We start from the raw sequence: 23388 nt of genomic DNA on the forward strand, positions 1-23388 counted from the left end.
TTTATCAGGTACATTCATATTTTCTTTCCCTCTTTATTTTTTTTTATGTTTTTAAACTTTAATTATCTCTTTATCTCGCTTACATCTCTTTTTCTTCGTTGACAGTTCTACGTGTCTCGTTTGATGTTTGTTGGAATCCTTTTTCTCAGTCTGTAGTACCGATCAGCTGACATTGATGGTTGGGGTGTGGAGGGGGCGGGGGTTTGGAGGAGGTTGGGAAAGGGTGGTTTGCAGTCGATACTATACGTGAGCAGGTGTGGTAATTAAGTAGAATAAGATCATGTAAGGAAAAATATATATTATATATATTCTGGGCAAGTGTGTAATTAACTAGAATAAGATCATGTAAGGATAAGACATAACATATATTGTGGGGGTGGGTGAATCATTCAAAACACACACACACGCACACCTGCGCACAAAGAGGTGAGACATGGTCCACAGGTTGCAGTGGATGTCAAAGGAGACAGTCACAAAGCACCATTGGTCGCAGTGACAGGTGGCGCGCACGGGTCACAAAAGGTTGAGGGTCAACTCCGATGGAGGGAGGTATGCCACTGCGCATGGCGGAACCAATCGTCTGATATTGTTATCACCACAGCCTACACCTGTAGGTTCTTTAGTGTTTTGTGGGTTAGTCTTACCTCAGCAAACTCGCACGCGTGCCACTTACCCCTCCACCCCAACACACATACACACCTCCCACAGCTACCCTCTACCACATACCCGAAGTCATTTCTGTGTGACTAATGGCAGCGATTCTTTTGTCTCGTCAATTTTTATTTTCTTTGCATTGTGTAGTTTGTGTTTACAAAGTTTGCTGCCTGAGGACACAAGAAAAGATGGAGGAGACTTTTCTTTTTAGGGTAAAGTGTGAAAGAGACGGGAGAAAAATCAAAAGAACAGACAGGTTTATTAGTGCATGAACTTCTTACTATCTGTATCCACCCGGCGTAGTTCAGGGATTTACATTTGCACCCGTTCGTTTGATGAAATACGGGAAGATGGCTGGCCTAAGTGTAGGGACAGGTGAGGGTGGAGGATGACACTTGAATACCCAGGGTGGATGCGACACCGAGTGGCCTCCCAGTCCCACCCTTACTAATTGCCAAGAGCAGGGTATCTCGTGCATCGGGTCGCACACCTGCTTAGCATGGGATTAATCTCCACCCCTCCCACCGAAATACACATTTGTGCCTCATCTGACACAGGGTCGCGGGTGCTGCTGTGTGTGAAGCGGGTGTCTGTACCCGCTTGTGAATCTGTGTGTGTGTGTGTTCGAAAATCAAATGTGGGCTGAACAATGCCACCTTACTTTTGCTATTTTATTTCCATGATTTTGTTTTAAATAGCAACGAAGTTTGTGTTTGTTTGTTTGTTTGTTTGTTTGTTTGTTTTTGTTTGTTTGTTTATGTTTTGTGTTAAATATTTGCTGTCTTCAAGTAATTGTACTTCCACCAACTGATGTGACACTGCAGTCGTTGTTTCTACAGGTCAGCTCAAGTTGTCTGCTTACCTCAACTCTGGTCTTCTGACAATACACAGTAAGTTCTGGGTTTTCTTTTTTTTTTTTTTTTTTTGTTGTTTTTTTTTTTTTGTTGGTTTTTTTTTGTTTGTTTTTTTTTTTTTTTTTTTTTTGGGGGGGGTGTTTGTTTGGGAAGACAAGTTGGGAAGAAGTGACTGGAAGATGGAGGAAGGAGAGGTAATAAAGTCTTTCTTCTAATTGCAGAATCTCTTTACTCTCATGCTAGTAACCTCCCCTGACATCTTATGGTCCGTTATTTTTCTCATCGGTTGAAAACCTTATTCCCGACAATGGCCTTGCGACTCTAACTCTTCATGACCCCTAAAAAAAATAAAGAAAAAAAAGAAAAAAAAAAGAAAAAATTAAAAATTGGAAGAGTGGTGTGGAGATGCCTACTTGTATCAAAGCTCTTATTAACGTATGACTGTGTGGTGGGTGGGCGATGACATGCACACAGTGTAACGGTTCCTTGAGTGTAGTATAAAAGGACACAGAGCAGTGTAACAGTTCCTGCACAGCATCTCATGTTTGTTACAGTAATACAAGGACGACAGTTCAAGTCAGGGTGGAAGCCACTCTGCGACTCCTACGTGAAGGTGAGAAACTTCTAGAGGCGATTCTCCTCATTCTCGTCTTTCTTATTTTCCCCCTTCCATTGTCATTTACTCTCTCTGACTTCATCTACTTTTTGTCGTCTTCCATTTCTTCTTTATCCTCTTCGTCGTTCTTTTCTTCCTCCCTCCGGTCCTCTTCTACTCTTTTGTCTTTTTCTGTTTCTACTTTTCTTTCTGTTGATCTCGTGTTCTGTTTTTGTTCCTCTCTGTTTCTTCTTTGTTTTCAGCGTTCTGTTTCTCTTTTTCATCCTTTTTCTCCCCAGATTATTCCCACTACTACTTCTCATTTTTCTTTTCTTTTTTTTTCTTTTCTTGTTTCTGTTCTTTTGGTCGTCGTCGTCCTCTCTCTTCATATTGAAATCTTCTTCGTCCTTCTTTGTCGCCTTCTTTTTCTTGTTTAGTTTCGAATGGTTTGTTATCTTTAGTGCGATGTTTAGTACGAAAAACTGAGTATGTTTAGTAGGCTGGCTAGGTTTTAGTCAAAATAAACTGGTTGCGGTAGACATACATTGCTTAAAATTTGACCGTAATTACAGTGGTTATATAAATTATATTACAGAATTCATAACAAGTCTTCTGCTGACTTCTTTTCCAGGTATCCATTGTCCCCGAGGATCTCGACAGAAAGATGAGATTCAAGACCAGGATCATCAGTGACTCCAACAGTCCTTTGTTCGACGAAAAGTTTTCATTGTGAGACTTTTACTGCGCATGTCTGTGCGTGTGCGTGCGTGTGGCTCTGTTTGTGTGTGTGTGTGCACGCCCGCTGGGAGGACGGGTACGTGCGAAAGGCAAAAATGGTTTGTTTTTGTTTTGTTTTTGTGTATCATGCGAGCAAGTACTTACCTTTTTTCATTGGGCGGCAAGCTGTAGCAGCAGCTAAGTGCCTGTTAACAATATCGGGTGTCGTGGGTTCAGATCTCGTCTCGGGCACGCTGTTCGTTACTTACATGAGCGGCTGATTATTAACCGCCGTGAAGGTAACGAGGTGCAACCATGGTTATGGAGATTTACAACACAAGCCGCGGGTCAGAGTGTGCAATCTAAACACTGTTTATGTGTACTGTTGTCTTCGTCAAACACTTTGTCTTTCACTAATTTCTTTATAGGGAGTTGAACCACAACGACGAGAACAAAAGGCTGCTGGTGTCTGTGTGGCATAAAGACCAAACCTCAGGGTAAGAAACTTGTGTTCAAAACTGCTGTCTTCATTTTTCGGGTTTTTTTTTTCCCCATCCCCTTTCAATTTCTCTCCTTCTCTCTCTCTCTCGCTCTCTCTCTCTCTCGCTCTCTCTCTCTCTCTCGCTCTCTCGCTCTCTCTCTCGCTCTCGCTCGCTCTCGCTCTCGTAAGCGTGCACGCACACAATGCAACAAGTGATTAAACCTACACCCACAACACACGCACGCGCCTAAACACCCAAACACGCACACAGATACGCCTGGTGTCCCTGTTAACAAAGATGATTTCGATTTTTTTTTTCAATTTATATATTTTTATCTATAAAATACGATAATTTTTTTTCCTTTCTTACTGTTAGTTTGATTTTTGGGGGACCCAGTGATTTTTTTTTCCAACTCCGTTTCACGCAAAGCTCGATTCTAGTCAGTTTTCTGTCGTTTTTAGCTGTTTGTCATTTCCAAAACATTGCTTGTCTGCACTGCAATCATGCCACCTAAGAGTGTTGCGAAGAGACAATCATCTTCAAGTGCCAACGTTCCCTCTGACACTGAGAAATGAAAGTAGAAGGTGGTTGTTTTGTTGTTGTTGTTGTTGTTGTTTGTTTGTTTTTGTTTTTTGTTGTTGTTTTTTTTGGTTTTTTTTTGTTGTTGTTTTGGGGTTTTTTTGCTTTTGAAAACATACACAAGTGACTTAAAGTACAGCAAACCCATCAAGACTTTATTGTCATTAAACACGGATTTTGGACATACAGAATATTGTTCCCCAGGAATACATACGGGTTTTTATTCTAGAAAGGGTGAGCATGGCTGGTGTAGGACCTCTAACAAGGCTGAAGATCTCCGTAAGACTACAGCGGGGAACCAGTTGTCGGCGGACAGTCTGGTGGCTTCTCAGGCGTGACTGTTATCTCATCCTGGTCGGTCAAGCGGAAAATCCTTTCCCCCTTCCACCCCGAAAGCCTGCCGTACAGCTGGAGGTGATGGCATTGTATGTAAATCCCCTAGCCTTATAGCTCGCGGCTAAGAACGGACCATGTTTGCGTAACAGAGACCGAAAGATCGCAGCAAAGCGTTCTGCTTTGTTAATTCACATAATGGAGGTTGTGGGTGGGTGGGATGGGGTATGGACACCAGGAACAGCTGTCCACTACGGCTGGGAATCAATGACAAATTGAGTAGGCGGGAATAATTAAGAGGTCGAGCCAATGAGAGAAGCACGCGCTAGAACATCGCCCTCACCTGTCGTGCGGGGATGAAGGTGATCATGAGGGAAGGCGGGGGATCGAGGATGGGTGGAGGCAAAAACACCTGTCAAAAAGGTATCTTATAAGGGTAGCGGGGGATTGAGTGACTTCAAGTTGCGTGGGACGAGGCGGGTGGGAAAGCTTGTAAGGATGTTTTATCAGTGAGTGGCTGCAGTTCAGTGTCGATGCTCCTACTATGTGCGTGCGGCTGACAAGCGCCATTTACAAAACCCATCAAGACTGAAGTGGACAAGACAGATGTTGTGTAGGAGAGAATAGTCTGAACAAGATAGTATGATCGGAGGTGACTGAAAATTTGGCGACAGATAAAAATTTTTTATTGTGTGGTAGACCCAGGCAGCCTGCAAATTGTTACAAGGAACATCTTGTTTTGAATTCGCCTTAACCGGTGGTGTTGTCAGACAAAGATCTCATCTACATTTCTACTTTATGGTGCCAGAAATGTTTGTATAAAAAAAAGTCCAGCATTTTCCAAGCAACTAACCAAGCCAGCAAGACATCATGAATCAACGTGGCAAACGACTGTTTACCGGCACCAACCGATCCGGCAGCTCGTGCAAAGTTCGCTTCGCATCCTGGAACTGCGTGCGTCCCCTCAGACGCTGTTTACCCCAGCAGCCCTCGGATGTCACTAGGTCCGAGGACCTGGACAAAGCCGATTACAGCCACGTGGATGCTGCAACCATCGCAGCAGGCGTCACCGTTGGAATCACCGTGGAGCTCGAGGACGTGCCGTTGACGGAAACCGATTTATCAGATGAGATCGGAGATGATGAGAGCTGGATGCTCGACAGATTTGCCGTGTCTTCAGTTGTGACAGGTGACACGTCTTCGTCCGTCACTGACGTGTCTTCATGTCCTGCCTGGGGTCAAGGTTGGGTGTCTAAGACTGTCGGTGACAGGATTGCAGGCTGTGATGGCTCTTGTAGAATGGAGAGGCGTGGGATGGGCAAGGCTCATCAGGCTCATGAGGATCCTTGTTTTTGTTCTGACAGGCTGAGTGAGTTCCTTGGGTGCACGTCGTATGGAGTCAGGAACATCATGCGTAACACAAAGGTGAGTGAAAATGTTACTATCTTGCTGCCTGTTCCACAGTTTGATGCAGAAAAGAAAGGATGAAAGGATGAAATATGAGAGTGAAAGTAAGGGATACTTGAGGACGTTTTATCAAAAGTAATTTTCTAGTTAGAAATGTAATCCAGTATTTCACACTTTATAATAATAATATAATGGACAACAAGTTTCTCAGATTAAAATCGTCAAGTGCTGTTCAGTAAAAACGACCATTGTGTCAGCTGACAAACGAGTGTTTGAAGCACGATTTGTCATGTGAGATAGTGAAGACAAATATGACATGTAATTATTTTGTTTAGGGTATTCAGCAAATTCATTCTTACTTTATTTCTGACCATCCTCCACTGTGCTGACCCCCTGTCTTCGAAACGAGTTACGAAAGGTATTTTAGAACGATAAATGTATTCAGCAAACTGTCCTTTGCAACTGATTTCCCGGCGGCATGGACCAAAGACAACCTCAGTAACGGTAGGGAGGGTAATAGCCACGTGTCGACAGTCAACCACAATATTTAGTAGGCTTTATCCACAGAGGTATTGCAGCAGTATGGAGACTCAGCAGTGTCTTGAGATACGAAATCGTCTGTAGGGGGCGGAGGGACTGACTGCCGAGCTGGGGTGGGCGGTTTGACCTCGTGATCTTTAAACACCTTCCCTTCATAGCAGCAATCTCGTCGCTTTATCTTTCTTTTCATATCACGTCCTTCCAGGTCAGCCTGAACCATAAGCAGACGACTGAGAGGCACGCGCATGTACATAATCTGAGTGATATCGCCGAGTCATTTTATTAAGGCCTTGCGGATGTCGGTGGGTAGGGGACAGGAGGAGAGGGGGTTCAGCATTCTTGATGGAGCTGGTAGACCGTCTACTCCGATTAACACCTTGTAGGATTCAAGGGAAGGGTTACAATGAACCTTGGTAGAGGGCTGTATTCCCTGCACTTACTGGGGATGAATCAACATCGCTGTCATTACTTGCTCTTGCAATTGCTACCTGTCTCCACTAACTTTCACCTTTTTGGAAAAGTAATTCAACACTTTTCGAACACTTGGCCTCTCATGAGTGTTTACTCTGTGGCAGGAGGTGAACGGATGGTACTACCTGCTGACGGAAGAAGTAGGGAGGAAAAAACACCTTATCGCCTCCATGCGACCCCAACCGTCTCTCAAGATGCGAGGTGAGTTTATACGACTGCTTATAACCTTTCCTTTGAAGATGAGAGTGGAAGGTGCTTTAAATAGGAGGGTAGCTGTAAGAGGATGGTGGGGTGGGGAAGAGGATAACTAAACGGATAAAACCCAAAAATGTATCGGTTTGATTTTTTGGTCTTTCTTTTGTTGATAACAATTTTTTTTTAATGAGTGTCGAAAGTGTCTCAGGTGAGTGAGTTTGCAGGGATCGATAGTCATGGCTCTCTCTTAGAAGATTTGCTTCCTTACTCCAGAGGTAATACAGAATAAAACGCAAGTCTTGCCTGAGGTCACTCAGGTCATTTGTGGTTGAAGTAAGAGAGAGACTCATGGTCAGCATGGGTCAATGTGTCAGAACAGCTCATGCTTCATACTGCCATCACCGCTCAGTTTTCCCCTGACAGTTACCGGCAAAGTTTGTGGAGTACAGTTTCTCCACCAACTCTCCTTTCTTACTCTCCCCACTGAACTTTCCCTTTACCTTTTTTTTAACCTGTTCCTTTTAAACAATTTAAACACTGCCTTCGTGCATAGACAAAAGCTGTAAAAGGCCACAGGTGAAAAAAGAAAACAAACAAGTGTATAAGGAAGCAGGCGGAACGATTTAGAAAGCAAAGAGCAGGGCATAGTTCGTGAGGAAGTTTGAAATCGTCTGCGATCCATGGCGAAACTGAGACAACAGTTCAAGGAGTTTGCCACAAGGCTGATTCACATATCGTCTCATGGATGTACCAACACCATACCCTGTTTAGGGAAACTATTTGAGGCTGACCAGTCGACAATTGTGTACCCGAGTAATAGATGTCGGGGTTATGCTATGGATCATACTATCTACACCACCACCTGGTGCCAAGTCTCCATCCAACATTCTGCAGTAAGCAGGTGTGTTTCTGTTTCCACTGAGTCGTCATGCACCAGTGAGTCAAGAGATTATATTTGGAAAATTATAGTAAGTTCTAGACTACCACTTTGCTCTAAACACCCTGTTCTTCCATGCTTGACTGTAGTAATAGTAATAAAGTGTGAATTGTATAGCACACAATCATACTCAGGAAGGAGTATGCTCAGCACTTGAGATGAGTAGGAGAGACATACAGCATGTGAAGGATGGAAGGAGAAAGACCTATGCAAACAAGTAATAAAAAAACAAACATAGAAGACAACAAGAGGAATCTGAAAGAAACAGAGGAAGATAATCTACAGAGGAAGACAAGCAGGCTGTCTAGTTAATTGACTATAACAACTGTTGACCACTATGTTGATTGTGGTAAGGAGTTAGGGTTAAGGAGACTGCATTTTTGGTAACCTGTATGCATATAGAACCTTTGTTCTGAGAGAGCGGGAGTGAAGAGAGAGAAATGGAGAGTTATGAAGAGAAGACTTATTTACAGACTATAAAATGTGGTGTGGCAAAAAGTTGATGTGATGTTGAAAGTTACTGCCAATAGCCAACAAATTCCTGTTGCCTGTGACTGATCATTGCTTTCTGTTACACAGGCCACAACATACCTGCCATCAACAAAGATGTTGTTGGGCTGCAGTCTGTCATGGTAAGATTGTGTCCTGATAATCTTGTGTGGATAAATTGCATTTAAAAAAAGGTTGATTTAAAATAATGAAATTGGTGCAATGAAGTATACAAAGTCTGTAACCTTATTTGAAGTTTCTACAGGCTTTTTTAAATTTACATGCACAAACATACCCACACTCTCTCTCTCTCACACACACATAATCAGTGTTAATCCAGCTAATGATTTCTTACCATTCAGATACAAATGGCGAGAGGCAAGCATGGGTTTGGCTTTTCTGTTGTGGGGTTACCAGTACACTCCAAAAATTAAAATCCATATTTCAAATATCTTTAAAGGTTTTTTAATATAGAGTAACAAAATAACATAAATATAGCATTTTAAAACTTTTTTTGAGTACCTAAAGTGAAAATTATCACTTAAATCAACGTTTTTGTTTCAAAACGTACAAGTATTTTAAAAACACATTTACACAATACCATAAGTCATATACCTAAGGTTTTGGGGTTTTTTTTTACACTAGAGGCACTGATATAAAAAGTGATGCATTAGCCTTTTTGATATCTCAAGATTTCTAGAAGATATAAAAAATCAAACATGGTACCCCCCCCCCCGACTCAGTGTGAATGTGGCAATTAAATATTTAGAAAAGTGTTAATTTTATCAAAAGTAATGTTTATACCATATTCTACTATGCTTCACTTTCTAGCTTATGCATTTCTAAACAAAACTGCAAAATTGTACTGCTGTAGCACAAGCCAATCTTGAGAAATATGTTTTTATAGTTAAGGACTGGTTGTCAAAAACGGCAAACAGAGAAATTCAATCTTTAAAGATTTAAAATAAATATATCTTGTATTAGTTCATTTTTGAAAAATATATTTCAGTGTTTATATGCTACACTTGACATCCTAAAATATAATTTTAGTCTGTCCTAGTATGCCAGGACTATAAATTTCACCCCAACAGCTTTCTTGCTCGGAAACTATCAACTTTTTGTTGTGTTCTCTTCTTTTTTTCTCAGTGTCTATGTTTTATAAAAAGCCTTATGATCAGCTTGCCTTGCAGATTAAGCACTGTTTTACTTATATTCCATGCAAACTCACTTATTTGTTTGAATGGTCTGTTGTTCATCGTCACATAATATGACTTTGACATTTTTCATCACCGCATAACCTAATTGAAAATTCCACTAGATACCTGATACTGACGCTAATGTTCAGGTTTCATTTCTAAATAATCGGAAACAAATAGTCATAGAAAACAAATATCTATCGGAAAACTTTTATAATTTGTTCGGTCCCAATGAGGGAAAAGATCCAGAAATGTTTAATATATCGTAAAATAAGTGTTCTTATTGTGTGAAAACTGTGGAGGTGGGGGGTGGGGTGGAGGAAGGAATGAAAGTATTTATGTACTCGCTATATAAAATATTTGAGTATGTCGCATTGCCGCATTTCATTAATATAATCAAAAACTTTGCAAATCTGAAACTTTAAACATACAAAAGATTTTACTATCAGAGTTTCGTTAAATCGCCAGGAACTGTCGTTACATTTACATCATCGCGATGTCATTTCGGCACCTGGTATTTCCAAACGCTCGTTTTATTTCGTTGTGAAGTCGCTTTATTTCGCTTTTCCAGCTTCTGAGACTGTTTATCACACCAAGATTTATTCTTTTCACTCGTAAATTAGACGATATTCAGCGAACTATGCGTCAAGTGCAAACCGAGTCGGAATGAATCAACAAATGTCAGCCATTTTGGAGACGACGGAAGTGCTTGTTGTTAGGGTTACAAACCAATAGGATCACGTTGTTTTAACTTTTATACCGGAAACCACGATATAAGCCAATGGTAGTCAACGATATGAAAAAGGGTGACCAAAAAAGGCTCCATCAAGAGCCATTTTCGGTATCAGCACGAGGCTCAGCACGAGGCTTGGAGATAAAATTAGTTACGGCAGGTGTGAAAAATGATTGATGATGTCTATTTGTAATGCGCAGGTATTCATTCAGAAGAATGCTCATTGCGCACGACACCCCAACACCGCTATTTTTCCGAGGCGCCTATAACCTTAAAATAATGAAATTGGTGCAATGAAGTATACAAAATCCGTAACCTTATTTCAAGTTTCTACAGGCTTTTTTAAATTTACATGCACAAACATACACACACTGTCTCTCTCTCACACACACAATCAGTGTTAATCCAGTTAATGATTTCTTACCATTCAGATACAAATGGCGAGAGGCAAGCATGGGTTTGGCTTTTCTGTTGTGGAGGAGTTTCCAGTCCGTGTTGGCAGAGTAGACTTGGGTATGTAACTGAAGTCTTAAGTAAAAAGGAATTGGTTCATCTCAGCTTTACAGTAGTCTTACCAGAAAGAATTTTAAAGTAATATTTTTTTATTGTTTATAGGTTTATGCATTCCATTACTATACAAATAAGGATTTTACTGTTTACTTTGAGATAGTATGAAGTAAATTATATCCTGCACATATTAATAAATTATTAATAATAAACTAAACCTATATAGCACCACATCTTGGCCCTTTGGAATGATGCACAAATATACACTGATACACAATATGAAAATGGAATGTCCTATGGTGTAATGAAAGATATGCTCAATTTATTACTTTTTCAATTTATTACTACTAAATTTATGAAACATTATGTCAAGAAAAACGAGAGCCAGGTTGAGGATGATTTATGCTATTGACCAATAAAGATACTGTAAAGTTTTGATAACACTTTTTTTCTTCAGGCTAAGCATTCTTTTATTTGCTTTTTTTTTTGTTTGTTTGTTTCTTTTGTAATACATAATGGCTTGTCCTTTATTTCACCATCACTTTTTTTTTTTCAGCCTCACCAGCCGAGAAGGCAGGCCTAAAAGTTGGAGACTTCATTGTAAAGGTCAACAATCAGAATGTGTCCAGGTCAACTGTTGCCAGTGTCGCAAAACTTGTCAAGTGAGTGTTCATTTTATTTCTGGTTTGAATTTGCATTTTCTATTAGCAAATTAGTTTTCTCAGACTATTTCATACTAATACAACTTTTTGCGTAACAAAACAGTAGTTTCATGCAGATTTCCTAACATAAAGGTTAGCAACCCAGATAATAGATAACAACCCTTTTCTGTAGACTCTGTATATCACTTCCATCAAAAAATTGGAATATTTTGTTGCCTGTTCTTTGATTTCTTAGGTTGTTTTGTCTTTCTATGCATATCCCGAGACTAAATGTAGCAAAATCATCTGAGTGAGCAAATGTTGCTCATAATTATTTTTACAATTGTTAAGATTTGGTTTATCTTTGTTTAAATTAAAACAATAATTATGTTGATGATTTCCTCATACAGATGATCCTGCTGTGTTTAGTATAAATTGTAGAAAAAATAGTTGGAGGTAAATCTCATGAAATTTAATCCCATCCCATTATGATAAATAATAAAATAAAGTAGCTGAATGAATTTACCATGTCTTGTCTTCAGGAAGAGTGGGGCTAGCCTACTGCTTCAGCTCCAGCGACCTCGACAAGTTCAGACTGACGCCTTAGAGCAGACTCCATGGAAAAAAACGGACTCTATCTATGAGAGCATTACAGAGGAAGCTGTTGGCCAACAAGACCCTCATGTCTGTCCTGAAGGCATCTGTGATTACTGTGAGGAGGAGGAGGAGCTGTCTGCAGATTATGACATGACTGCACCCTATGCTCCTTTCCCTGTCGGGCAAATTCCAACAAGCACCCCTTTGCCAAATTTGATGAAGGTAATATTAGTGCTAGTGGATCTATTTATGGATTTTTCTTTTTCAAGAGCAAATATGTTAGTAAAATATAGTTTTTATCTTGTGTTGACTAATGAAGTGGATGTTTACAAGATTATTCTACAAGTTTAGTTTTTGCACGTCTTGGAGGCTTACAATATTATGTCTACTTTTATAGTTAAAACAACTATTTTTAATCATTTTTATTGAGAAAAATCATTTTTAGCTATTGAGACACACCACATGCTGTTTATCAGCAAAGATTTTTTAAAATCTGATTTTTATTTACGGTAAGCATTTTGTAAGGTTAAGTAATACAACCATTATTAATACATTCTATTATTTTTTCTTGTTAAACAAAAACAATTTCCAAAGACAAGTGTTGAAACAGATTGAAAAATAATCCAAGTCTATCATTTAACTGTAAATACTTGGGATTTGTTCTTTCCAGATGGACTGTAAAACAGCTGATGAGCAGAAGAAACATGAGGCTATCCATCGTCTCCTTAGCTTAGAGCTGGATTTTATCGACTTCATGCATGCTGGTATCCAGCGGTATTCCCGACCCCTCCGACATTGTGTCCTTTCAGGAACACAGCACTCTGCAGTCTTTCAAAATGTTGAAAAAGTGAGTGTTACTCTAAATTGACTATACTGATTTAGAACACAAATTTACATAGCATAGTGTAAATCATGTATGAAAAAGGAAATTGAGTCAATTCCATTAAGTTTTAAATTGTGCCAAGGAAAATTTGAAAATAAAAAGTCAGACCTGAAGTCAGAATGTTTTGTGTTCTGTCCTATTTTAGCTTGTGACGATCTCGGAGTACCATGTCAAGCAGATGCAGGAAAACTCTCCATCTGTGTGGTCGTTGTCTGACGATGATTCTCAGTCAAGTGGAAGTAGCCATTTTGTAACATCAATTGCTCTGATATATCAATCTAAAGTGAGTAGCATGTCAGTTATATCTGTTCCCTACATAAAACATTTTACACTTTACCAACGGTTCCAAAGAGTGTAGTGTATGCTGCCATTATAATTTGGTGGTAGCTGACTATTTAACAGTTTGAGCAGATTCAGTTAAGAAGGGAGACTTATTTTTTACTTTTGCTTTCATAAAATTAAATGCATCTGACCTCGGACCTGCAGCATTACCCAATGATTGAAATAGCCATTAAAGCTAAAAATCATCACATGTATATCTAATGGCTTTTAAAGATCTGTGAGTGCAGCAAGATCATATGTGGATTGCTTCCTGTAATTGTAATGATATAATATTTTCATGGTATTTTTTTGTGTAAATTATAGGTGCAGATGCTTTGTCAAGCACATGAAACGTATGCTTTGGGTTTACGTGAAGCCAATAGAGTCCTGTCAGAATTACAGCACAACCATGACTTTGTGCGATTTGTGAAGGAGCCAGCACTGGAGCCTGGGCAACCTAGCATCAGTGCATTTATCTTTAGGCCTTTACAGGTATATTAGCTTTTGTCCAAAATAATTTCAATGTAGAATTATATTCTTAAAGCTGGGAAGCACCATTGTAGAAACATGTATTTTCTGTAAATTCAGATTTTTTTTTAATTGTTGGCTGTAGTGTAGGGGTAGCCAGTCGACAACAAAGCACATGCTTGGAACAGTTATCAGTTTACCCTGTCTTGAATTTGTGTTTTTATGTTGCAGCACATCAGGGAGCTGTTTGTGGTCCTGCAGGACATCTTCCTTCACACCCCGCCACAGAGTCCTGATCACGCTACTCTGAAGCAGGTGATTCAAGGTGAGAACAAATAATGCATCTTTCCAGGCAACACCTCACATTCTAAACAAGTGCAAGGGGTTCTGTCAAACATAATGCTTTCTGAGATGTCAAAACCGAGTGTCTTTCAGTCACTAAGACTGCATACATGTACATTTTTATAAACTTGATCAATCAGGTGTTTAACTTTATGCCCTCCACCCACTTTATTCATTTATGTTGAACCACTTGGAAGGATTTTTAGATTTCACTCATTATTTTGATCTAAAGTTTTTTTCCTGTTTGCATTCAGTTATGAACAACTGTGTCACCAACATCGCCAGCATGAGCAATGCTAGGGTCCAGAGCCTGACATCACTGTCTTCCCACACCAAGAGTTCCAGCAGCAGTGGATGTTCTGGAAGAGGCGGCTTGGCATCATCTTCTTCTGACAGCTCATCTAAAGGTATAAAGGCAGTTTTTAAGTCATATAATGCATATTGTTTGAGGTATCACAACATGCAAGGTAAGTGTGGATGGGTTGTCTCCCTTGTGCTACAGTTTTTTTTTTTTAGAGACTATCTTTTGTTGAAAATTAAACATTTCTTTTTAAAATACGGGTAGTAAATGTATACAATAGACTTGCAAATATATTCTTTTGAAAATAAGCACTCTTGTATAACTGTAGTCATATTCTACTTTGACGTAGCTGTTAAAGATGCTTTACAGAAGCATTGTTAACCAGGATCTGTTCATTGCTTTCTTGCAGGCAGCATTAATTGTGGCAGCAGACACAGTCAAGAAAATCTGCCATTGGTGCCATCATCATCACTGCAGACATTACGATCCTTTGATCGTGAAGTGAAAGAACTTGAAGATAGACTTGTATTTCCTCAAAAGTGTCTAGTAAGAAATTTTATTTCTGTTTATTCAGAATCATTTTTTGAACTAAACATTATTTAGCAGGAACGAGCTGTTTACAGTGTGCTCTTAAGACAAATAATTCAGTTGATTTTCAATTTCATAGTGACATTTCATTACAGGTGTTTCAGCTAAGCCAAGAAGATCGACATATCATCTTCCAGGGAGATGTTTTTCACTGGAGCAGTGGCCAGTGGGCTAAGGTGCGTTTCATCAGTGTGTTTTCTGGTATAGCCAATCAGGCTACAGCTTATATTAGATCCACACTAGTTAACGCATTTCTTCATGTTGTCTTTTTTTACTAGTACCCAATATTTAAATTATGCTGTACACAAATGAAAAAATTGTGCTTATCAGTTAGGTATTTTCTTTTGTGTTTAGTCTTTATTGTGTGACATATGTCTGGATGGATATCTGCTTCAGGTGCATATCGTCTTTGCTTGCAGGTGATGATGGTGCTGTTTTCAGACATTCTTATGTTGCTGAAGCCAGAAAAGGGCGGACAGCTGCATGTTGTATCTGAACCCATTCTGCTGCGAAACATATGTAGCATAGAAACAAGCAGAAAACATTGTGAGTATTTTGTAAAATTTTTATCATGATTAATACAGTTATTAATACATAAAGATCAGACATTTTCCATTTTTATTTTTGTAGAAGAGATGAATTTCTTCACAAGAATTACAAAATATTTTTTATATTTTGCTGTTTTCATCTTCCCATGGAAGAAATAAGCATTAACACTCAGCAACTAAATGTTTACAAATATATATGTAGATACACTAAGATTTGAGACCTACTATGTGCTGATGTTAAAGTGATTAAAAAATAATAAAACTGATTTGGATTATTTAACAGCTACAGAGATTCTGTTGCAACATTACACAAGTCCAAGCAACACCATTCCAGCTTCACAGAAAATAATCTTTCGAGCTGCAACACTCGAAGATAAGGCAGCATGGAAAAGTCTTCTGGAACAGAAAGTATTGAGAGCAAGAGGGGGTCACATCGAGAACGTGGGAACCAGCGAGACATTCAGATCTGGCATCATCTGACCATCATCCTCTTGACCTCATGGTGTATTTTATTCTCCCAAGCTGCCAAAAATGGTTTGTGCATGTGGATTCTGCGATGTGTGCCAGAGGTGACAGGAAGTGAAATGTATTTGAACATGACTGGTGAAGTCACTACTGAATTGCTTTCAAGGATAGGTCCTGGGTGCACATCCTGACACGACAACAATGTTCATTTTGGATTCTCTGCCTGTGACAGAATTCACCTGCTGTGAATCATATTGGAAGAATTAGCACTGAGGCTACTTCATTTCAAGAGCTTCTTGGCAAAAACTTCTGAGGGCTGTGTGTAATTTATTTCATGTTAATTTCGACATTATTTATGAGGCATGGATGTTGAGATGGACAACTAGCATGACTAGTCAAAGACCTCGTAAGACTTTTAATGTCTATTCCAGCTTCTGCAAATACGTAAGAACCTTCTGATTGGAAAGGAAAAGAGAAGTGTTACAGAACTGCATCGTGGCTGCTGTTAAGAATTGACATCTGCAAAGAAAAGTTTACTGCAACGAGTTAAAACTCTCATTTAAAAATTTCAAACATCCTTAACAACAGAACACGACAAAGACCAGTTCCACTGTGATTGACAGACTGACTTTAATTCCACAGCTGTGGTGCATGGAATGCAACATAGCATCTTGTGTACATCCACTGTGCAAGCTTCTGGATACCACTAGGTGGTTTGACACCACTTCAGGAATCTTAGAGGTGCTAGAAAAGTGAGATCTAGCACGTGTTGCAACATAAAGATAGTGTACTTCTGATATAAGGTGCAAATTATCACAAAGTATCTTTCTGCAGATTGTGGATCACCTGCTAGGTGATTAGACTAAAAGGTGCCAAGTCACAAGGAATGATATGTTTTAATGAAATTTCATTTTTCCTGGTACCTTGGAAAAAATCCCGTTCTTATAATCTTTACATGCACCTGTGTGATCTGCAGTGAGGCAACACACAGTTGGATGCTGCTGTAGCATATGTTCAGTCATGTGCTTCATTCAAAAAGAGCAGTTCCAGTAGAACGTTTCACTACCTGGACATGCTTTTGGATATTCATCCACCTCAGATGATGTTACATGAAGTTTTTTGTATTTTCCAGATCATTACAATTTGAGATAAACTGTTTCAAAAGGAAAAGTTTTGATTTAGGAGCAGTGTTTATGATAATTTTTATGCTTAACAAAATTTCTTTTAAAGAATCCTTGAAATGTTAAGTAGAGATATGGCGTGTTTTAAAATTCTAGTCAAAGCAGCATTGACATCCTGGTGGGGAGAAGTTAGCATCTGCACCATCAGGAAATATTGACAACTGGAAAGTATTTTTTTTAAATGGTATGATTTACTGTCTTTCCACAAGTCATATTTTTATTCAGTATTCTGGCTTTTTACTTATTTTTTTCTGAATTGCACAATTTGCAAACTTTAAAAAAATAAAGTCTGCAGCTTAAAATCTTTTCTCCTTTCACAATCTTCTTCTTTTCCAATTCTTGTCCTTTTCAGTTTCTATCAGAGATTTATGGTTTTATTTCTGCTGCTCATTTATATTGCTGTCCTTAACATAAGCAATAATTGGATTTCTTGATGTATGTGCTATGTTTATACTAATCCCACTCCTTGCCAGCCTGTAGTGGCAGGCACCTTATGTCTCACCATTTTATTTTTAGTTGAATATATAATGAATTCCTTACATCCTCTGCATCGTACAATATTTTTCACCAGTCTCTTGAATGATAGAGTGTAACTACACCTTGGCATGCAGACTCGCACACATACAAACTGAGGTTAAATCATCATCATCATCATTCCTTGCTACTCCTGAGGTTAAATCAGCGTGCAAACAATTTTTCATTCATGCATATGTATTTCACTACCTTGAAGTACATGAATATAGTGTGCATTTCCTATACACCAGAACTTTTGTATGCAGGAAACCCCAACTGGACTATTATCACGATAGCAGATAAAAATTAGGATACATGGACTCCCAAAAGCCAGCTATTGTACGACATGGTTCTTCAAAAAGGGGCCCCTGCATCAAAATTTACATGCACTATCGTGTGACGATAGTCCAATTGGGGCTTCTGCATATGAGGACTGATGAATAACAAAGTTGCCCTGTCTGCAACAGACTATGACAAAAATGACTGTTAAGAGCTAAGTAGAATTTTGTTTTTATGAAAAGATTGCAATAATTATACTACCTCACTGATGCCTATGATACAAGGATTGGCATACATACTTGATCTTAATTTTTATTTTTATACTCCACTATTTTTAATTGTGATGAAGTGAAGACAAGTTGTTACAAATTACATGTAAAGACTTTCATGCTGAAATGTAATGGATTTCGGCAGAATCTGATGTCGTTTATCCACTTTGTTCACACCAAGATACTGTAGATCAACATTGTCAGCAGTCCTCAACATGCATCAGTTGTCCCATATCATTTTTAGTCTTAGTCATCAGCCATCAAACAACTTTTCTCGATTAATTATGCTTCTCTCCTTTCCTTCATACTGTTGTTAATTTTATGGTCTTCCTCTCTTAATTATCCAAGAGCACAATTCTTTAAGTTTATTTTTTACAATCTTCGTTACCTGAAGTATTTAATTTTTCTTATTTCTTCACTGTAGTCTGGTCACCAGTTTGCAGAGCACAATATGATAAAAATTAATTTTTTGTTGAAGATTGAACCAGCAAATAAAAAAGAAAACACCAAGTATATGAAGTGTTATCATCCAATGTGTGTGTGTGCATTTGCATCTTTGTTTCTGATGGATACTTTCTCTTCTTCCCATCCAGTTTTTTTGTGGAGTATTATTTCTGAAAAATATAATAACCACAAATTCTGAAACCTATTACAGTGGTACCTCGACATACGAGTTTAATTCGTTCCGTAACCTTGCTCGTATGTCAAATTGCTCGTATCTCAAAGCAATTTCCCCCCCCCCCCTTTTTTTTTTAAAGAAAAGCAAAGAGTGCTGAAAGTGGGACAATGTTATTGTTTACATGTAGAAAACTCTGATTTATATTGATTTTGATTCTCCCTCTCGCGGACACATACATGCACACAAAAGAGCACACAAAATCACTGATATAAACATTTTTTTTATTTATTAACTTTTATAATAAACCCCAAAGTTTACAATACAGTGATACTTTATTTCATGGAGAAAATAAATCTTGCCCCAAAAAAATTGTTTTGGGCAAATGGAAACATCCTCAAAAAAATTTGAAGAAAAATGCAATTTTTAAAAAGACACAGGAAGAGCAATTTTGTTACATTAAAAGTAAAAGCATTCATACATTTAAGTTTCCTCTACTTGAACACACAACTTGTTCACAAGTGGTGAAAATTTCACTCCTTTGTACAGAAGTGGGTACCTCGCATTTTTTGGGTCCTGCACAGGTCACCTTACCTGACAAAATATGTGGGTGTGCATATATCCACCAATACAAATTGAACAATCAAATAATAATATAAAAAAATTTAAGTGTTAGTGGTGTAGGAAGGAGGAGAAAAATACGAATGAACATCAATGATCACACAATGATCTGTTCATGAATCCTGTTCAGCTGCCAAAAAATATTTAAGGAAGAGCATCGACAAAATAATTTTTGTTTTTGGAATTGCTGTAAAAAGCTTGCGCCAACCTTTTTCCTTCACAATAGTTTACAAAGTGAAGTTATACTAGAGAGAGTATAGTTACACATTTTACAGGGATGAAGGGATTGCTGTTAAAAGCAGAATGCTATCTTCAAAGGTAATGGCTTGCATAGAAATGTAGTCACTGCATTTGGTTTAATGCATATGTGGTTCTTTGGCTGCCTTAAATTCTTAAATGTTTCCGATCCGATCTAATATTTTATAATTTTGAAGTGACTTTTTTCTTGATATGCTGTCAGGATGGCAAAACGTGGGAGGAAATGGAGATGGCACACTAAATGGGGAAAGGTACTTCCTTCATGTTGCTTCTAATTTTATGTACAGCCTGGGGAAAAAAAAAGCTATGAAACCTATAAAGAACTCTGCCTAAGCCCCCAACTACTAGACTTTTCATGTAGACATTGCTTAATACAGCAAAACTTACTGCAAGCATCTGAGTGTGGTTCACTTTATTAGGTGTGTCTATATAGTATTCATCATCAATCAGAGAAATTATAGAATCCTCTATCAGACATTAATATATCACCAACGCGCGGAAGGGCATCGTGCTGAGCTGGGCACATCCGGGTCAAGACGGGTTTCATCACGTGAACAACAAGAGCCCTGAAGATGTTAAACGCCTGCTGGACGAAGCTGGTTTCCATTCACATGACAACGACAGTTTGTCGTTAAAGAAAAGCTCAACATTCTTTTGGTTTCGAGAAAATATCTTCGTGTTTAGAAGAAAATCGGAAGCCAGTCTAATAGAAGACGATGCATAGACAGGGAGTCACACTACAATTAAAGGGTATTTAGTGGAAGAGTGGAGGGGATAGGGCGAAGTAATTGGAAAGGGAAGGTGGTAAAACACCTATTAGTGGGCTGTCCGTGTCGTGCCGCGCCGGTCTTCGTGTTAATTAAGTTCTGTTGATAGGTTGTTGTTGATTAGTTCGAACAAAGGAAAGAGTGTGATAGTGTTTTCGATGTGTGTGGTTTGATTGGGGGAGAAGGGACAGTCTCTTTGGTGTTGTCAGTGCATCCGGAGCCGACGGTTTTTGTTTGTAACCAGTCTTGACGGACTGTGTGTTGTACAAATCCTGACCAGATTTGTATGTGGTACAAGTCCTGAACCGACTTGAAGTTACCAAACTTGTTTGTATTTTTGTTAGCATTGAACCTGTTGAGGTGAGTGTGAATCTGTTGATTTTTCCGTGAGTGTGTATTTCTGATGAGTGTGATATATTTATGTATACTTCATGAACATGGTTTGAAATAGTTGACTTGAAATACTAGACTTTTCATGTAGACATTGCTTAATACAGCAAATCTTACTGCAAGCATCTCAGTGTGGTTCACTTTATTAGGTGTGTCTATTATTATTTTACAAACACACCTGATGGGAAATCCCCGTAATGACACTTCACTACATCCACGAGTTCATCATAACCAGCAAGGCAAGCTTTTCTGGCTCACTAGCCACACGGGCCTTGCAGCTTCAACTTGTCAGAAATACTGACAAACATATATTGAGTAAGTAGGAGCAAATTATTGTTGTATCTTTTTCAATTGAAAATAAGTAGCTTGTCAAAAAGGCATCCCCATGGCCCATGTCGTTTCATAAGTTACAACTCCTGTTGTTTGTGGTCTGCCCGGTAGACAATATTAGGAGACAACAGAAAAATGAAGTTATGGAGTTTAAGCGAGGTGATCGATGATTAAAATAGTCATCTCTTAAAAATAAAAAAGAGAGAATGACATCCAAATCATCTGTCAAGCATTATCAATCATAATCATGAATCTTCGTTCATCATCATCACGAAAATAAATCAATCATCATCATCATCATGCACGAGGGTATGCTCTTTTAACCTCCTCCCAGGTGTGTATATTTCCACAATGTTTATTTTTACAATGTGTATTTATTAGCAAGATCGATGATTAAAATAGTCATCTCTTAAAAATAAAAAAGAGAGAATGACTGAATGACTAACTGGCATCATTTCAGGATGCAAGACGTCATAAATGCATTCAGAAGACAAGCTCAAGCTCTGGCCACATGGAGCTACATAATGTATGTTATGAGTTAGAAAATAGATATTGATGTTTAAATCATGTTTGATCAAAATTTCGGACTACGAAACGAATTTTTTCTTTGCAAACTCATCTACAGCACAGCTTCGTGGCGACTCATGCAGGATCCCATTTGACTCGTTGACAGGTGTTAACAGCTATAACGCGATGAATATTTTATCACGTGTTCACAGACCTGACAAAGACGCAGAGCAGCAACTCGCGTCGTGTGGGCTCGGCAGAGCGCACGTGCCAGGCCGAGCGCACGTGGCTAATTAGCATGCACGATCGTGCTTGAAAGCTTTTAATCGGTCACAATTGGATGAACACATGAGAGGGGAAACACGCATACCCAAAGAGAAATGGTGCCCCTTCTTACCATGCATGACAAAAGTGCGCATGCGTGTGATTAAACGAGTGTCTTTAAGTGGCATCTAATTACATCTCATTCATCGACACACACATTCTGACGGCTTGTCTGCCCCTGCTTTTTGCAGAAAACACCATTCCCGACGACAACACGGAGCCTCGTCCCATCCAGCGGACAAGGTATCGCGGCTATCAGCTGGAGCTGCTGGAGGGCGAGTTCTCCAGGAACCCCCGCCCCTCGTGGGATGTCATAGAAGAACTCGCCCGAGAGACGGGGCTAACGGAAGGACAAGTGCGGGTAAGCACAGTAAACCGGGAAGAAGAATATTAAAAAGGAGGAAAACAAAGCATTCTTCTCGTTAACGGCAAGTCTGACATCAACACTTCCAGTGGAGATTCTTCAAGACCTCCATCTGCAAGTACATAAAATTTGCCACCAATCCATGCTTCAATATCAAGCTGCCGAAAAGGCTTCATCTCCCCTTCATGGAGACTGGTTAAAAGCCTAGTCCACTAGTTGTTAACTAAACAGCCCTGACTTCAGTGTTGTTGACTGTTAACAGTGTTGTTAATTATATTCTTGTCATTAGAATTGAAACTTCATTATTGAATCTGTTGTAATTAGGTGTGTGGGCGCATGCAAGCCATTGCGCGCAGGACCCACGTAACCGTCAATTACAGTACAACAAGGACATAAACTGGAGCTTTCAGAGAGAGACAGAAAAAAAGATGTCAAACACTAATCTGTGAGTAAAGTACATTTCACTCTGGCATAAGTCGAAAGCGATAGCGAACTAATATTCATTCTGAGCGAACTCCTACTACATTTACATATGCTAATATCTCCTACGACGATAGATTAAAAAACCTCAGTCTTTAGAGATTGAATTAATAATAATCTTTTTTAAGGTCGTTTTTAACTAGAATTCGGAACATAGGTGGGAAGAGAAACCTGGATACAAATATGAATTTTGCCTTGCGGTACTCAATACTGTTCAATGCTAGTACATTTAAAGAATTTGATTGCCCTGTGTTACCGCTAGGATTGTTTATGTGTCTATTGCATCTCTAGAGTGAAATTGGCTTTGTAGAAATTTTGTGCATACCGCTAGATTTGGACTGGATACATAGTGCAGTTTAATGCGAGACAAATTAGAAAAATATGTTTGATAGTTCTGCATGCCTGTTTATTGAAATAGCCTTCATTTGTTGAATTAGTGCTTACACTCTGAAGTGTTGACTACTGTGTTAACTCAAGGATTTTTATTTCCTCTTGGTGTTACTAATCATTGTGCAGGCACGTTGGGAAGTAGTAATTACATTTCTATCCTGATTGTGTGAGTGATTAGGGGTGTGAATAGTTTGTTCTTTTAAGGATCACTTTTCCGCCCTTATGATTTTAAGAAAACTTTGGGCTGATTGGTATA

The 23388-nt window shown here is 38.9% G+C and overlaps 1 protein-coding gene and 1 long non-coding RNA gene across 4 annotated transcripts in view; one reads left to right on the top strand and one right to left on the bottom strand.

The window, feature by feature from the left end:
* Positions 1-18598, top strand: part of LOC112574971 — a 29062-nt gene extending 10464 nt beyond the window's left edge. Inside the window, exons 3-22 of one of the 3 annotated variants that reach the window (XR_003101537.1) lie at positions 1494-1544; positions 2063-2121; positions 2735-2832; positions 3249-3317; positions 5579-5639; positions 6737-6833; positions 8344-8396; positions 10614-10695; positions 11246-11351; positions 11873-12149; positions 12598-12774; positions 12956-13093; positions 13456-13623; positions 13831-13924; positions 14196-14348; positions 14652-14788; positions 14926-15006; positions 15250-15376; positions 15662-17657; positions 17697-18598. Coding sequence is in view for 2 of the 3 variants with exons in the window: in XM_025256428.1 (XP_025112213.1) it covers positions 1494-1544; positions 2063-2121; positions 2735-2832; positions 3249-3317; positions 5579-5639; positions 6737-6833; positions 8344-8396; positions 10614-10695; positions 11246-11351; positions 11873-12149; positions 12598-12774; positions 12956-13093; positions 13456-13623; positions 13831-13924; positions 14196-14348; positions 14652-14788; positions 14926-15006; positions 15250-15376; positions 15662-15858 (2225 nt within the window). In the remaining variant the exon portion in view is untranslated. Of the gene's footprint in view, positions 1-1493; positions 1545-2062; positions 2122-2734; positions 2833-3248; positions 3318-5578; positions 5640-6736; positions 6834-8343; positions 8397-10613; positions 10696-11245; positions 11352-11872; positions 12150-12597; positions 12775-12955; positions 13094-13455; positions 13624-13830; positions 13925-14195; positions 14349-14651; positions 14789-14925; positions 15007-15249; positions 15377-15661 lie in introns of all 3 variants that reach the window. The other 2 variants (XM_025256428.1, XM_025256429.1) reach the window with 2 other exon arrangements.
* On the bottom strand, positions 3992-6399 carry LOC112574978. Its single transcript, XR_003101540.1, has 2 exons — positions 5981-6399; positions 3992-5667 (listed from the first exon to the last, which is right to left on the bottom strand). It is a non-coding gene; the product is annotated as an uncharacterized LOC112574978 (long non-coding RNA).
* Positions 18599-23388: the final 4790 nt, after the last annotated feature.

This window comes from Pomacea canaliculata, linkage group LG11, assembly GCF_003073045.1.
Source record: "Pomacea canaliculata isolate SZHN2017 linkage group LG11, ASM307304v1, whole genome shotgun sequence".
Classification (NCBI taxonomy): Eukaryota; Metazoa; Mollusca; class Gastropoda; order Architaenioglossa; family Ampullariidae; genus Pomacea; species Pomacea canaliculata.